The sequence below is a fragment of the Pleuronectes platessa genome, chromosome 1 (assembly GCF_947347685.1).
Source record: "Pleuronectes platessa chromosome 1, fPlePla1.1, whole genome shotgun sequence".
Classification (NCBI taxonomy): Eukaryota; Metazoa; Chordata; class Actinopteri; order Pleuronectiformes; family Pleuronectidae; genus Pleuronectes; species Pleuronectes platessa.
The window spans coordinates 14,938,166-14,953,025 of NC_070626.1; the positions used below are offsets into that span (position 1 = coordinate 14,938,166).

The 14,860-nt window shown below is 40.5% G+C and overlaps 1 protein-coding gene across 1 annotated transcript in view; it reads left to right on the forward strand.

The window, feature by feature from the left end:
- ush2a (Usher syndrome 2A (autosomal recessive, mild)) overlaps positions 1 to 14,860 on the forward strand; it is a 189,576-nt gene that overhangs the window by 105,485 nt on the left and 69,231 nt on the right. The window contains exons 52-60 of the mRNA XM_053420875.1: positions 2,894 to 3,228; positions 4,797 to 4,952; positions 6,708 to 6,871; positions 7,167 to 7,376; positions 10,316 to 10,518; positions 10,613 to 10,725; positions 11,728 to 11,956; positions 13,057 to 13,225; positions 13,349 to 13,570. Of these exons, the coding sequence (XP_053276850.1) occupies positions 2,894 to 3,228; positions 4,797 to 4,952; positions 6,708 to 6,871; positions 7,167 to 7,376; positions 10,316 to 10,518; positions 10,613 to 10,725; positions 11,728 to 11,956; positions 13,057 to 13,225; positions 13,349 to 13,570 (1,801 nt within the window). The remainder of the gene's footprint in view (positions 1 to 2,893; positions 3,229 to 4,796; positions 4,953 to 6,707; positions 6,872 to 7,166; positions 7,377 to 10,315; positions 10,519 to 10,612; positions 10,726 to 11,727; positions 11,957 to 13,056; positions 13,226 to 13,348; positions 13,571 to 14,860) is intronic.

Consider the following 14,860-nt stretch of genomic DNA (forward strand, 5'->3'; position numbering starts at 1 on the left):
TTCCTGGTTGTTGCTAATTGGACAGACAGACATGCCGCTTCCTGGTTACCAGTTGACCTTGACAACGCAGAGAGGATTTTGAGTATATCCTTCATCCTCAAAATGGTTAATTTTCTCCTCATTGTGGCATAAAACTAATTCCATTATCCAGTTTGTGTTTCATTTTCCATTAGCTTGTTTTGTTATTTTTTAAATAGAAGCATGGTATCTCTCACTGAATGGAATAGTTTGTGATGCAGTGAGAGGCGGAAAATCAGCACATTGATTGTTGCATAACTGTGATGAAAAAAGAGACCCATGCAATTAAGCAGAATGACATCACAGATACAAAATAGATTTCTTTGGGGAAACAAATACCAGTTCACAGAGATTGAGAAAAGAAAACTTTCAAAAAAAGACAGCCAATGCATGTGACTGCAAGTGGAGGCAACATGTCAATTGACATGTCAGGTGCGAATCATACATCTGGCCAAATGCTGTTATTTTCCTATACAGTCTCAGTCACCCATTTTCACCTGTGTTTTGTCAGCAGGATTACTCAAAAAGTACTGAACCCATTTAGATTAAACTGAAGGGATGAGGCAATTGAATCAGATAAATTTTGTCTGGTGTATGTTGGTTGACTTTACAAGGATTTTCCCTCCTTAAGGATAATTCATGCTGCATTTACGTCCAAGAAGAGATTCGTCCATTTCAAACGACGTAACCGCCAATGACCATGTACTTGGATGCGTCCTTTGTGTTGGCATGGTTGCCAAATGTTACATCCACTAGAGGGCAGTGCAGATGATGGAGGACGTTTCGAAAATGTACCTCTTAAGAACAATATATCAATATAAAGTCTTAATTCAAAAAGTTCCATCATTGTTGACAGGTCTTTCTTGTGTCTCATGGTTGTCATACTTAAATTACTGAAACACTGCCCCCTATGAAGACGTGCACAAAAACTGACAAAATGAACACAGAATACGGACTGTAGGCTCTGCCCGTTTCGGTATACATATCTAACATTCAGCCGAAATTAGCCTTGAGTCTTCATCTTTGTTAGTTTCTGATCCTCAGCTTGAAGAGATTAGCTTCATATTTCTGACGTGAGGTATTTCTGCAGAGATAGTAAGGGATTTGCAGGTAGTCAGCTAGTTAGTTAGCTAGTTATGCCGAAGGTCTATTGAACTGTTGTTGTAATTTGATCTTGATGAGATCTGTGATATGCACCACACCATTTACCAAAAGTGGGAACAGTTTCTCCATAAACCTAAGGTCTTGACCTTATTTTGTTATGCTTTGGCTCTCAATTTTGCCATATACTTTTGTGTGAAGCACTTTGTGACGTTTGATAAATTATAAAGTGCTATACAAATTAAGTTATTATTATTATATTATTGTTAATTCAAAACAAATCAAAGTGATTTATTATTCAGCTTTATCCCAAATCCAGAGTTTGTTTGCAGATTGTCGATATAAATTTAGCTTGTTGATATAAATTTAGCTTAAAATAAAAGCAATCGCGTTAATGCATGTTCAACCAAATTGTAAAACTGTACTGTCAGCTACAGTGGTTGGCACCTTCTCTGTACCTTGGAGTTTTCTCTCAGTATAATAGCATGGATGCGCAAAAACACCACACACATTCTCTTTCACTCTTAACTTTATCATCTGTCTCTTTCACTCATATACACATATACAAACCCACACACACACTCGCAGTGTGCTAGCCTTAGCCCCAGTGCACCGTGTCAGTCCTGGGTCTCCGCTGTCCTCACCATCTACAGATTACATCAGGCTATTCAATCTGTAAATGACTTCCACCACAAAGAACACCCAACACGCACTTTGGGAAATGAGCTACCTAACTCAACTTGACCCTGTGTGTGTGTGTGTGTGTGTGTGTGTGTGTGTGTGTGTGTGTGTGTGTGTGTGTGTGTGTGTGTGTGTGTGTGTGTGTGTGTGTGTGTGTGTGTGTGTGTGTGCGCTTTTGCTTGTATGCATGCATGTGTTTGTGTGTATTTGTGTGTGTGATGTCCTGTGTCACCTCTCAGTGTCACTTGTTAAATGAATATCAAGGTTGCATGAGGAATAATTATTCTTGATGTTCATTCATAATACTCTCATCAACATTGACCACTTAATCACCTAAATACTTTGTCTCAACAAGCTCTTAACTGATCACTTATTGTATATTACCATTTGTGTCCATACTGTCAGTGTGTTAGAGCAGACAAAACACAAACAAACACAGGTGTGTATCTGCGTATGTGCACATAAAGTTTTTGAATTTGCATTTACCAGGCTTGGGTTTGTGTTTGTGTGTGGATGTAGAAATTAAACCTTTATTTTATACATAGCTCTGATTCAAATATGTAGAGGTGTGTGTGTGTGTGTGTGTGTCTGTCTCTGTGTGTGTGAGTCACAGTTACCTTCATCTTCACTCTGAAATGCTGACAGACTGAACTGTTTCCAAATCAGATGCAGCGCTCAACAACAGCAAGCTTTTGTTTTTGCATGCAGCAATTCCATTACCAGCTGCTTTCATTATTTTACCGTGGTGTTTGTGCACATGCACGTGTTTTTGTGGGTGCGTGCGTTTGTGTCCTGTTTTAAAAGAAATCTTCTGCTAAAGTCAAAGTCGGGTTATCTTTTTCCACAAAGGAATTGAACACACACACACACACAGACACACACACACACACACACACACATACACATACACATACACATACAAGCATATGCATAAACAAACATCAGCCAACCAATGGGATGACTTCTCTTGGATAAATCTTCTAAAGGAATAAGTGAACCAAGCCTAAATTTTATTTGTATTACTCTGATTATTTTTTATGCTGTTTTTAAAACAAACAAGCCCAAAACTAAATCTAACACACTTGTGTTCCAGATCACATGGTCGCCTCCTCTCATTCCTAATGGAGAAATTCGTGGTTATGAGATCCGCCTCCCGGAACCCCGTATATTCCATGAGAGCGGCAACACATCTGAGCTCAGCGTCACAGTAACAGACCTTATTCCATACAAAAACTACAGTATTACTGTGTTGGCGTGTTCAGAGGGTGATGGACATGTTGGAGGATGTACAGAGAGCCTGCCTACTCCAGCCACCACACTGTCCACAAGCCCTCAAGGCCTTGCAACGCTGTCAGTTGTGGCAGTCAGTGAGTCGTTCCTCGCCATTTCCTGGCAACCACCACGCAGGCCCAATGGACCCAACATCAGGTAAAATGCATATTACTCAGAAACCACCCAGATGTTGTTTGTAAGGTATTTCTAATGTAAGTTGACACATTCAGATTGCATGAGTATTAGGCTGCACAGCTTAGAGTCCAAATTGCTGCTCACTTAGCTGGTGGAGAAAGTACTCAATCCCTTTACTTACAAGTATAAATACATAGACAAAGTAAAAGTACCACATCAACTTCTGCATTTGAGTAAAAGTAGGTAAGTACTTGCTTTCTGTAGACCATACAGATATTTACTGATATATGTGGTGGAGTAAAAGTAAGAAAAGTTCAAAATACAGTAACAAATTAAATGTACATTGTTAACTGATGCAGCAACACACTAACGATTTTTCCCTAACTGCATTAAATTGTTATGAAAAAAATGTTGTACATATAATTTAAGCAGAATCCTCTTTAATTGTAAAACCTGTCAGTAACTATTGAGGAAAATAGTTATACCTTTGCTCATTGGCCAATTTACTGTCTTAGCTTGTGTGCAGACAAAGGAAGAACATGAAATACACAATGGAAGAATAGTGATGAAAAGCATTAAGTGGAAATACTTTTATTGTAATTTGTTTAATCAATTATAATCACAACATGTAAATTGTATGTAGATTAGATTTACCTTTCAACTGCACTTATCTCGACTTGATTCAATCAGGTAGCCTACTGTTGATCAGTATTTTTTCAATTTTCAATTTCAATTTCACAAGGTTGCTTGAATATAACCAAGACAAGGAAAGGCAGGATGATTAGGTAAAAGCTCAGTACGAACAGACACTCGTCCAAAATCCATTACTAATTATGAAGACCCAATTTGTATGAAGCTCAGGCTGCGTTACCTACGCCACTTTACATAATCTGAAGCAACCTTGTGTTTTTATTCATTGGCTATAGCCTACAGTTAAAGACCAGACAGCTCAGACTGTGGTTTACAGCATGTTAATATTAAGAGACACACTAGAGATGTTCAATTGCTGCTGAAAAAGGTAGAAAAATAGATCGGAACACGTTAACAAGCTGCTAACATGAATTCCCTTGTAATGAGCTAAGTGCTGTGCATTTTTAATCACTGTTTTCTCGCTCTCGATGCTCATCCCGGTCCGTTTTGTTCCGTCCTGTTCTGCTATGTCGGCGATTAGGCCTAAAAATAAAGGTCCATTTTCCTGGCAGACGATTAAAATGCATGAGCCCGTCTCTCTGTTCTGCTCTGCTCAGCTCTGTGTGTTTGTCTAAGTGGGTTGGTTAAAAGGCAGCATTAAGCCCTTCTCTTCTGATTACAGGAAAAATTAGCATCACTGTGGGGAGAGGAAAACACAAACCCTGCAGAAAAAAAACAACAGAGGGAGGGGTGCAGGGAGGGAGGGATGAGATACAGTGAGCGCAAAAGAATAGAGATGATGAGAAACAGCAGAAGAGGAGGAAATGAGTGATAAGCAGAAGAGTCAGTTGTGTGTCTGTGTGCTCATACTGCTGCATTTCTGTACATGTGTTGTGTGTTAATGCATTCCTAAACGCCACATGTGCGCGTGTGTTCTTTTATTCAAAACTCCCCTTCAGATACAAGTTGCTCAGACGTAAAACCCACCAGCCCCTGGCCATTGCCACGGTCCCTGCAGTAACATCCGAGTCCCCTCCCCCTGCTGAAGATCTCCATCACTGGCTCCATGTTTACTCCGGCACCAAATTGTTCTACCAAGATAAAGGCCTAAGCAGGTGAGATTACTGAAATGAGCTCTAGAGCAAACGCCGGCGCCGCAGCAGACCGTGTGTGCAGAGCTGATCGGCGAGCTGCCGCTGATGCCGATCTTTTAATACCGCTCAAAGATACATTAAGCAAATATCCCAAAGAATTAAATTGTTTTTCACACAGCGTCCCCTAATCTCAGTTTGGCACTTGGTGGAAGCAGATTTTTTCCCCCTCCTCTCTTTGCTTGCTAAACGGCTCTGGGTGTACTCTTTTCACGGTTGTGTCTCTACTGGGCTTTAGTCAAGTAGTAAACTGACAATTGTTTGAACGTGTCAGCACTTTTCACTTGGCTTTTTTCTTCATTATTGATGTCTAAGAAATAAATATGTGAGGAATTAAATAGTTTAAAGACATGATATGTAATAATTCTTCATTGAAATGTATAAATGACCAGACCTATGTTTTATATGTTGTTGACCTTGTATATATTCAAACCCTGAGAAATCCAAATCTCTATTCAAACTGCTGGCAGCTCGACAGCTGGCTGGGTTTGTATTGGTCACTTTTAGTGGATTATGTGAAGACCTTTTTATACATTACCATATCAGTGAACATCATTTGTGGTGAACACAACATTTCCCATGATCCAATGATGCTTCACAACGTCATCAAACAATTCATTTTTTTATTGTTTAGAGTAAGAGAAACCAGAGGCCTGTACTACGAAGCGAGTCATCCAGGATATCTTTCCGATATCCGGGTGAACTTGACCTAACAATAGCAAACTTCCTAAGCGGTCATCAAAGCTGGTTATAAAGTCAACCCAGTTTTGACTGAGCAAGATCTGAGCATATGCACATGAAAGGTGAGGGCTCTCTGCTCGATTCTCAGAGAGGGAGAGAGAGGGAGAGAGAGGGAGAGAGAGAGAGGAGGGGCAGGAAAGGATGGAGACTGTCACAAAGTAAATCTATATCCCGTTACCAAACATTTAAAATTTATAGGATAAACCTATAGGGAAGGATAAAAGCATATTAAAGGAATCCGTATTACACCACTGCTAACACACCCAGTACATCAATATCAGTAACTCCCACAAGTAAAGCAACGTAGAGTGATGCAGACAGTCTGTGGTACTGTGAGCACATTGTTCCTACGTGTCAGGTTGGTTAGGTTTGGTTCCAGTAGCTGACAAAGGTTTATTATTTCCTCTGATGAGGATCTATATCTTTCATTAAGATACTCAGAGTAGGTAAAGTGATTTTGTCTGAAGACACATCGAGCTCAGCAGGATCCTCTAAGAACACTGATGTCATGTTTCATAGGAAGTAATTGGTCAGTGGGCGGAGCTTTTAAACGGGTTGATCTCTTATCTCCAACTAAACCTACACCGGAGCAGGTTAGGCGTTCAGCACAAGTTACCATGGGGATTTCCCCCGAAAAGAAGTAAACAGGCTTCATGTGACTGGAAATCCCGAACTAAACCTGAAGTTACCCTGATAAGTGCAAGCTCTGCTTCGTGGTACAGGCCTCTGGTAGATGAAATAAGATGTTATCCATTTAGTAGGAGTTACAGAACTAACTCCAAAGAAAACCTAATAATAAATAGGAAATAGATAAAGACAGACATGACTGAAATTATGATCACTCTTAACCAACATAAGGGGCGACTCTTTCTTATTCGGATCAATGGCTTACAGCGTCAGTCAGTACTTGCAGAGGACTTTGTATCATGCAGTAGCATTTTCTTTTAATTTTCTAACATAAGTATTATATCTCCACAGATTCACCCGTTACGAGTACCAGTCAGTGGTCCACAATGATGTGGGCTTCTCCTCGGGAGAGGTTGTTACCGCAGTGACCATGGCGGGGGTTCCCCTCCACCCTCCATCTCTGTCGGCTCATGCTATCAATCACACCGCAGTACAGGTCAACTGGACACAACCCTGTAAGATTACCCTCCGTCTTAAACACACACACTCAAACACACAGACACACACACATTGACTCAGTCTTTTCCCATCGCAGGCTGTTTTTTCAGAAAGGTTTGAAGCTCAAACGTTTTTTCACAAGGACAAAAGCGTAAACACAAGACACATTAGATCCACACACAAACATTTTCTCATGACATGTTCTGTGAAGATGTTTTTGTCACCTGACATTTATCAAAAAAAAACTCAAAAGGGTTTTTCCTTTGAACTGTCCCTCACTCTTCCTCCCTCTGTCTCCGTTTCTTTTCTCAGCCTTGCAGGACCTGCAGGGAGCAGTGGAGTCATATTTCCTCACAGTAGAGTCTCCCCAGTCAAGTCAAATCTTGGCTTTACCCCCTGAGATCAACTCCACAGTGATAAGTGACCTTTGGCCCAGCAGCACATATCTGGTGTCTTTACAGGTGTCCAACGGAGCACATAACACAACAAGGGCAATAGCTAATGTCACCACAGAGGATGGAGGTATGTGTTAGTTTGTGGGATTTTGTTGGCAAAAAAGATTTGATTTTAGAAAATGTTTAAAACTTGAATTCCTTACTTTATTGATGTGTTTGTGAGGGTGTGTGGTTGTGCACGTAGCGTCATGTACAGTGCATAAATCCAATACATCTAAGAGGGGTGCCTGTGTTAATATGCATTTCCCTGTGCTTCACAGGAGATGTTAAACACATCATGTAGCGAGGCATGAAATCAATACAAAGTGTGTGTGAGGCCGATTTAAGGTGTGGCAAAATTCTCATTGGCACCAAACACCGACAAACACACCCACACACAACAGTACACACATGCTGTGTTCTACCTGCCAAAGAAGACGACAAACATGGCGGTCACCGTGTCTAAAGCAGGCTGTAATTACTAGACTTTACCATGCAATTTTTACATTAATAAAAGCCTTTGTAATTTACATATAAATAAATAAAACAAGACAAATCTTTCACCAAAAAACAAACAAAAGAAAAACATGTCATTACAGCTGCTTTCAGACATGCACTGAACTCTGGATTCGAAAGCTTTTAACTATAAGTATGATGCCAGTCTTGATGTGCAGTAAACAAAAACATGTGATTAAACACAGAATTTAAACTTTATGTCCTACTCCATTCATACTGCACCACCCCTCACCTCAACGTTCTAGAGAATCTACTGGTGCGCTGTTTATCTAAACATCATTGTTCAGACATTCTGCTGAGTTCATGTCTGAAAAGCAGCTTGTCACAGTTTTAGCTGCTTCTAATTTAAGACTGGAAGTATATTAGGATGTCAAATCAATAGTTTTAAAGTATATCACTTCGTAGATCTACTAGTATTTCCCTTTTAAATTAGGGTCAGCTTTTACTGTCTTTAGCCATATGTTTTGCACAGGCTATCATAACTGTCATCAGGTGCCGACTTTCCATTTCATCTTCATCTCTCTGCCCATGTGTCTCAGCATTCAAGGGTTTATCTTTCAAATCACTATGTGTAATGTTATGTCAGAGGCCTCTCAGTGTGGCTGTTGTTTTCTGTATCAGACCATCTCTCTGCCAACCCCCCCCATCCAGTCCAGTTCCTCTTCCGTCTCAGTATAATCATATGTCAGAGGCCTCTCCCTTTCTCTCTAATCTGAGCAGTATAATAAAAAGTGCATTAAAAACATTAGAAAATCATTAGGTGCTAAAGGCAAAGTACGGCTCGTTTAACTGAGAGGGCTCTGGAGGTAATTTCATTATTTTACAGCTATAAGACTGCACACATACACACAGACACACACACACACCAAGGCCAAATATATTCTAACTTATGCAGCTCAACCCTACCAACCATCCTAACATGGCCTGCAATCTATAGGGCAATGCTAACACATCAGGTCTAATTGGCAAGAAAAATGTGTGTGCGAGTGTGTGTGTATGAGTGAGAGGGGCTCAGTGTGCAGTATTGCGTCTATAATGCCATCCTGCAGTAAATGAAATGTAGAGCAGTAGGTTGGGTTTAGGTAAGTGCATTGGCAGCAAATGAATTGGGTTAACTTCTCTTAGCTGAGTGCATTTTCACTTAGAATAACAGATGGAGCCCGTACGATCTCCACCACCACGTTCACTATACGTCTGTGTTTGATTCTCTTCCTCCCTGCTTGGTTTCCATTATCATTTGAATTTGTACTGTTAACTCTGTTCTTTCTACCTCTCTTTGTTATTTAATATGATCCCTTCTCTCGATATTTTCTTTCACAGATTAACTTTGTCCTCTATTTGTCAGATTTTCTGGTGTCCTTCACTGTCTCTGTAATACACCCCATTAGTTTGCCTCCATATTCCGAACTCATTTCCTATAGGTTACCTCACTCTATTATTACTATAGCAGTTTGAGTTTAATATCGTCTGTGGATGAAGAGAATTTCAGTCGTGGAATTAAAGGAATTAGACTGAAGGGACAGTGAAAGACAGAGAGGAGTTAATAACACAACCCACACAGGTAGAGACCGTCTCACTGGAAGATTCACTGTTAACTATGAGATGGACAAAATACAACAGAGTATTGGGGTACATTTAGCAGAAAAAAGGTCAACATTACCAGAGCAAAGTCGCAATATGAAGAGAATAAAGTCAGAATACGACTTTAATGTAATATTGTGACTTTATGTCATAAATTCATAAATTTTTCTCGTTATGTCTGAATTGTTGTTTCTTCAATGTGGCTTTTATATTCTGTCGTAAGAAAAAGAACCAGCTGATCATAGAGAAACTATTAAAAAAGCACTGAGCTGAGAGAGTTTAAACTAATTCACTAGTCCTGTTAGCACAAAACTCTCTCGTACTATGTCTCGTACACAAAGTACACATAAAACACATAGCATCTCTGTCTCTTTCTGCTTCACTCACCCACTCATTTATATACATTAAAAGTGTGATGTCTGAAAAGTTTGTATGGCTGCGTTAAAACCAGAGATCTGCTACTAAACTAACTTTGAAAAGAAGCTTGCTTGATGTCCAGAGAATGTTGTACGTGTGTTTTTAAGAGTCTTTACTGCAAACTGTGGACATCTTAGTGCCGACACGTAGTTTAAACCTTTTTTTCTCTGGTTTTATTCTAACTTTTACAAGCCTGTCCTGATGACCACTAATGCAGCACAGTTTAATGGCATGTTAAAGTTTTAGTGATGTGGGTTTTGTGTAAAACAATTCCAAAGCACTGTAAGAGCAGTTATCATGGTGTAAAACGCAACCCTTTAAAAAGATAACGAGACAAACATCATCTTTTGCTGCTGTGATCTTACATTACTTACAATGCTGCACAGTGAATGAAGCTGAGGACTCTGGTTTAGTTATATCTGTGTTTGATGACGATGATGTCTCCAATCTTCAAACTTTTAAAATGTTGTGTTGTTTTTAATTTTGGGGTCTCTCCTCTCACATGTATCTCAGAGCCAGAGGGGATGTCAGCTCCAGAGGTGGTTCCTGTAGACAGCGCCACAGTGCGGGTGCTTTGGTCCCCTCCTCTACGGCCAAATGGAGCGGTTACTAGTTACTACATCTATGTCAATGACCGTCTCCGTGGCAGTGTAGACAACAGCTCAGGTTCCTACCTGCTGGGAGACCTGCTGCCTTATACTGTCTACAATGTACAGGTACACACACTAACAACTGCTGACAAGAACGCACACATACAAACATGCAAACTTGTGAGTCACGTTTTGGTCCGATGTGTCGTGTGGATTTCAGGTGGAGGTGTGCACTGTGTACGCATGTGTCAGAAGTAATGTCACTCAGACAACCACTGTGGAGGACCTGCCTGCTGACCTGGGCACGCCACACACACAAGTCATCAGTCCCAGGTAACAGGCAGATGTGCTGTAGATGTGTCCTCAGTTATTCTTTCACTTTCCTCAGGCCCCTTTTTGTCTTTCTTCTCTGAATGATCATATTTTGTGACCATATTTTGAGTGTTGCCGTTGTTCCAGGTTCATTAAATCTTACAACCTTTGGTTTGGGTGCAGTAATCTTTAATGTTTATCGGCAGCACACAGGTTGGTTTGCAGCTTTGACACAACAGAATCAATACAGCTCACACCAACACAGCAAACTGTTGGACCTGTGACAGGAGGACTGCATTAAAAAAAAGTTTTATTTTACTCAGTGTCAGCGATCGGTGCATCCTTGATATAGAGAGTATTTTAATGTTAGTTCTTTGAAACAGATTATGTTGGATAATAAAAGATAACTGCATTTTTCCTACTGCTGTAAAGACAATGATTGTCGCACATATTCCTCTTCAATGGTCTATAAAGACTGAAGATGTACTTTCTAACAGTAAATGCTGGTGAACCATATTACATGTTTAGCATAAAGTCCATTAAAGTCCATTAAAGCACTGCAGTTCATAATTGAGATTATCTGGTTCAATAAAGGTTATTTAAAGTCATCTGACCATAATTTAATCAGATTATCTCAAAGATGCTTTTTAACAGCTTCCCAAATGAATAAAGTATGATAGTAAACTGACATTTTGTTTGCAGTCAGTTAAATTTAACGACATTTAAATGCTCTGCTTCCCACATTTGACCTAAACCGTTATGCTGCAAATCTTACAGATGCAAAGGAAAGTGGTGATTTGTGGCTTATTTTCTCCTTTAGAGACTGGAAGTTGTAACTCTGAGTGTTACTACACAGGTCTCTCCCTGCCAAAGATGTCAGCGATAAAGCAGAGGAAAATCAATAGTCTGAAGTGTATAAAGATACACACACCCTGACACTGTAACTCAACGTTGTCAGGCATTAACCATGCATGAAGTGTAAGTGTGTGTGCATGAATGTGTGTCACCCCCTCTCTGTCTCAGGGCGGTGAGGTTGAACTGGTCCCATCCAGGCAAACCCAGTGGCATCATGCTGGGTTACAAGCTTTTAAGACGGACCCTGAGGTCATGCACCAGTGGGTCAGCTGGGGTCATGTCCACTGTGGGAGGAGAGTCAGAAGGTGCAGGTGGTTTAAGGTTCAGATGTTCCTACCTGCAGTGTCCTGCCAGTCACGGTGTGTGTGGAGCATCCTGCTTCCTTCCTGACGTGCAGGTAATGTTTGAAGTGATTTTATTGTCCTTATCGTTTTGTATTTTTCTTTTTCTGTAAATTATTTGTTCAGTTCTGGGTCTTTGGCTGCATCTAAAGATGAGATACAGTTTTTCTCTGTGTACCCTCATGTTCGTCCTGACCAGACACATACACAAAAAGATAAATAGTGAGTCTTTAGACAAATACACATTCTCATACTTCCAAATGCACACTATTTATAGAGGGCGCCATGGTCATCCTCTCAGTCATTAATTCCCTAACCAGGATAACTTGTCATCCTCATTCACTTCCATTCTTGTGTGACGACTGAATACCGGCCAAGTTGGCACAGTCATACATTTGTCCCCACAGCACCCACTACCATAAGATTTACTGTCAGCTCACACATACACTCACATACACACTTATTTAAGTATTATGAGTGCACAGGCTCATGAACCCAGAAAGAAATCTCCCTATATCACAAGCATGTACTCACAGTCCTCCATTGTGAGTCTTGCATCTGTGATATGTTAATGTTGACAAAACACACAATATGTATCCTTATAACCTGTCATTTCTTCATCGAGGGAAGAAATCTAGATTATTACTGAAGCGTTTATCTGAGGAGGCATACAACTGTAGCTTGTATCAATTTGGGAATTCGTGAAAATCCATTTTCATGATTAAGGTGCCAAAAAAAACAAAAGATTTAGTTTTTTGGTTGATGTATCTGCATTGGTAATAACTGAGTTGAAAGGCACTTCATTTATTGTAAAGCTTAAGTTACTTGTTATTTTGCAGATTTATTTATTAAAGAAATGATTATGGGTTGATGTGCAATAATGGATTTAATTACCTAGAAGTAAATAAAATTGTTTAAATCAGATGCAACATTTACGTGATATGTACATTAATACTTAAATAACTAAAATAGCCTTCAGTAGAGCTCATACCTCTGCTAAGGCCCAACAGTTACTTCTGATGCTCTAAGTATAATTTTATACTGATATTTCACTGTCTGTTCATTTTTGTATATATTGTTGTGTGCAAATCTGTTCATATGTATATATCTTTAAAAAAGTTATTATTCTATGTGTTTGTCTGTCTGTGTTAACTAGGTGTGCTGCAGTGGATGTTTGCACACTAAGAAGCCACATCATCACTGCTGTGCGGGCACTTATCTGAGTTTTAGTAATTCCTCCAACCCGGTCTGCTGCAGTGGCAAACTGCTCCCAGCTCTCCCAAACCACCAGTGCTGCGGAGGATACTACGTGCATTTAAAAACCAGTGGGTTTCAGATTGCTTCATGTTTTTATGTTTACATGGGAGTTATTCTTTTCTACTGGATTTGAGTCTGTTCTTTTCCATGTTGTGTTCAAGTGTTTCCTTCATCCGTCCTTGTCTCTGTAGATGAATACTGCTGTCCTGACCACTCGCAGGGCCGGGTCTCAGTGGGGCTGGGTGACAGCTGCTGTGGGGGGGTTCCTTACTCCATGAAAGGCGGCCAGCTTTGCTGTAGCAGGAGCCTGCATGACGGCTATGGGGTCCAGTGCTGCGGAGGCCGGATTGTAGATGATGTACCGGTGTGCTGCGGCGATGCTGAGAGGGGGGAGGTGCATACATATGTCCCCGGTGAGTGAAGGAAACACTAACTTAACATCCACTGTTGTTAGAATAAGATATAAGTCTTTGCTCAGCAATGAAAGCACACTGGATAAAGTTTGACGGCCTGCTGAGCCTTCTTGGTCCCAAACTGCTCTTAATCCTTTATTGTAAAACCTGTTGTTCAACAAACTATTTACAATGGCCCAAAAATGATCTTGTCAGGGTTTAGTCCCTGGTGATGGCTTAACGTTTAATGGCCGAAAAATGAGAGAGTGACACAAAAAAGACGACACGACAGGAGAGTAAATCAAGGAGGGCTGAGTTAGACACATGGTGCAGGAACGTGGGGTCGTTTCCCTTTCTTCCTCTCCTGCGGTGTCCCGATGCACCCGGATACCATGGCACAGATGGGACTGTGTGGTTGTGCGTGTGTGTGTTTGTGTGTGTGTCTATGCAAGGGTGTGGGTGTATGTGTGTGTCATTAGACATCTTTGTCATGGCAGATGATGATGAAACACACTTGGGATGGCACCGTTGAGGGCACTGCCAAGCACACAGCAGGACAAATACACAGTCATTCTCTCTCCTTCACACACACACACGCACACACACACACACACACACACACACACACACACACACACACACACACACACACACACACACACACTCACATAAAGACATATTAAATGCACCCACACATGCACAAAAACACACACACAGAGTCAACAGGGTGCCCTCAGCAGGGTTCGCTTAGTGTTGAGTGCCAGAGGGAGACACGTGGACTCTATTCATCACACATAAACAATGGCCCCATATGGACAGGCCTATGGTACTCCATTAGCCTAACTGCAAATACACAAACACACACAAGACCCTTGTATACACAGGCCAATAAAAAATAGTTCCTAGATAGAAAATATGCTGAAAAACAAAAGATTAATTCCAATTATGGTTCTGATTTCATGGCTGTTTTTGTTATATATCTTATCACAATATAAATATCTTGCATTGAATTGTTTTCAATGTGTCTTTCATTACATTTTTTGTAAAGGAGCTTTTTGTTGTTATTTTTTAAATATAGTTTTTTACTCTCTCACATTGTCACTTGTTTAGACTCCTCTCTTTCTTTTCTGCTTCTTCGCTGAATCCTCTCTTCCATTCAAGCTGAGCAGGTTATACGGTCATCCTTCATTTCAGGGGGCCTCCCAAGGAGTGCATATGCTCCCCACCACCTCTTCCTCTCCATCTCCCTCCTTTATTAATATCCCCTCTCCTTTGTCATCTTCTTTGTTACTTTACCTCAACTTGTTTTCC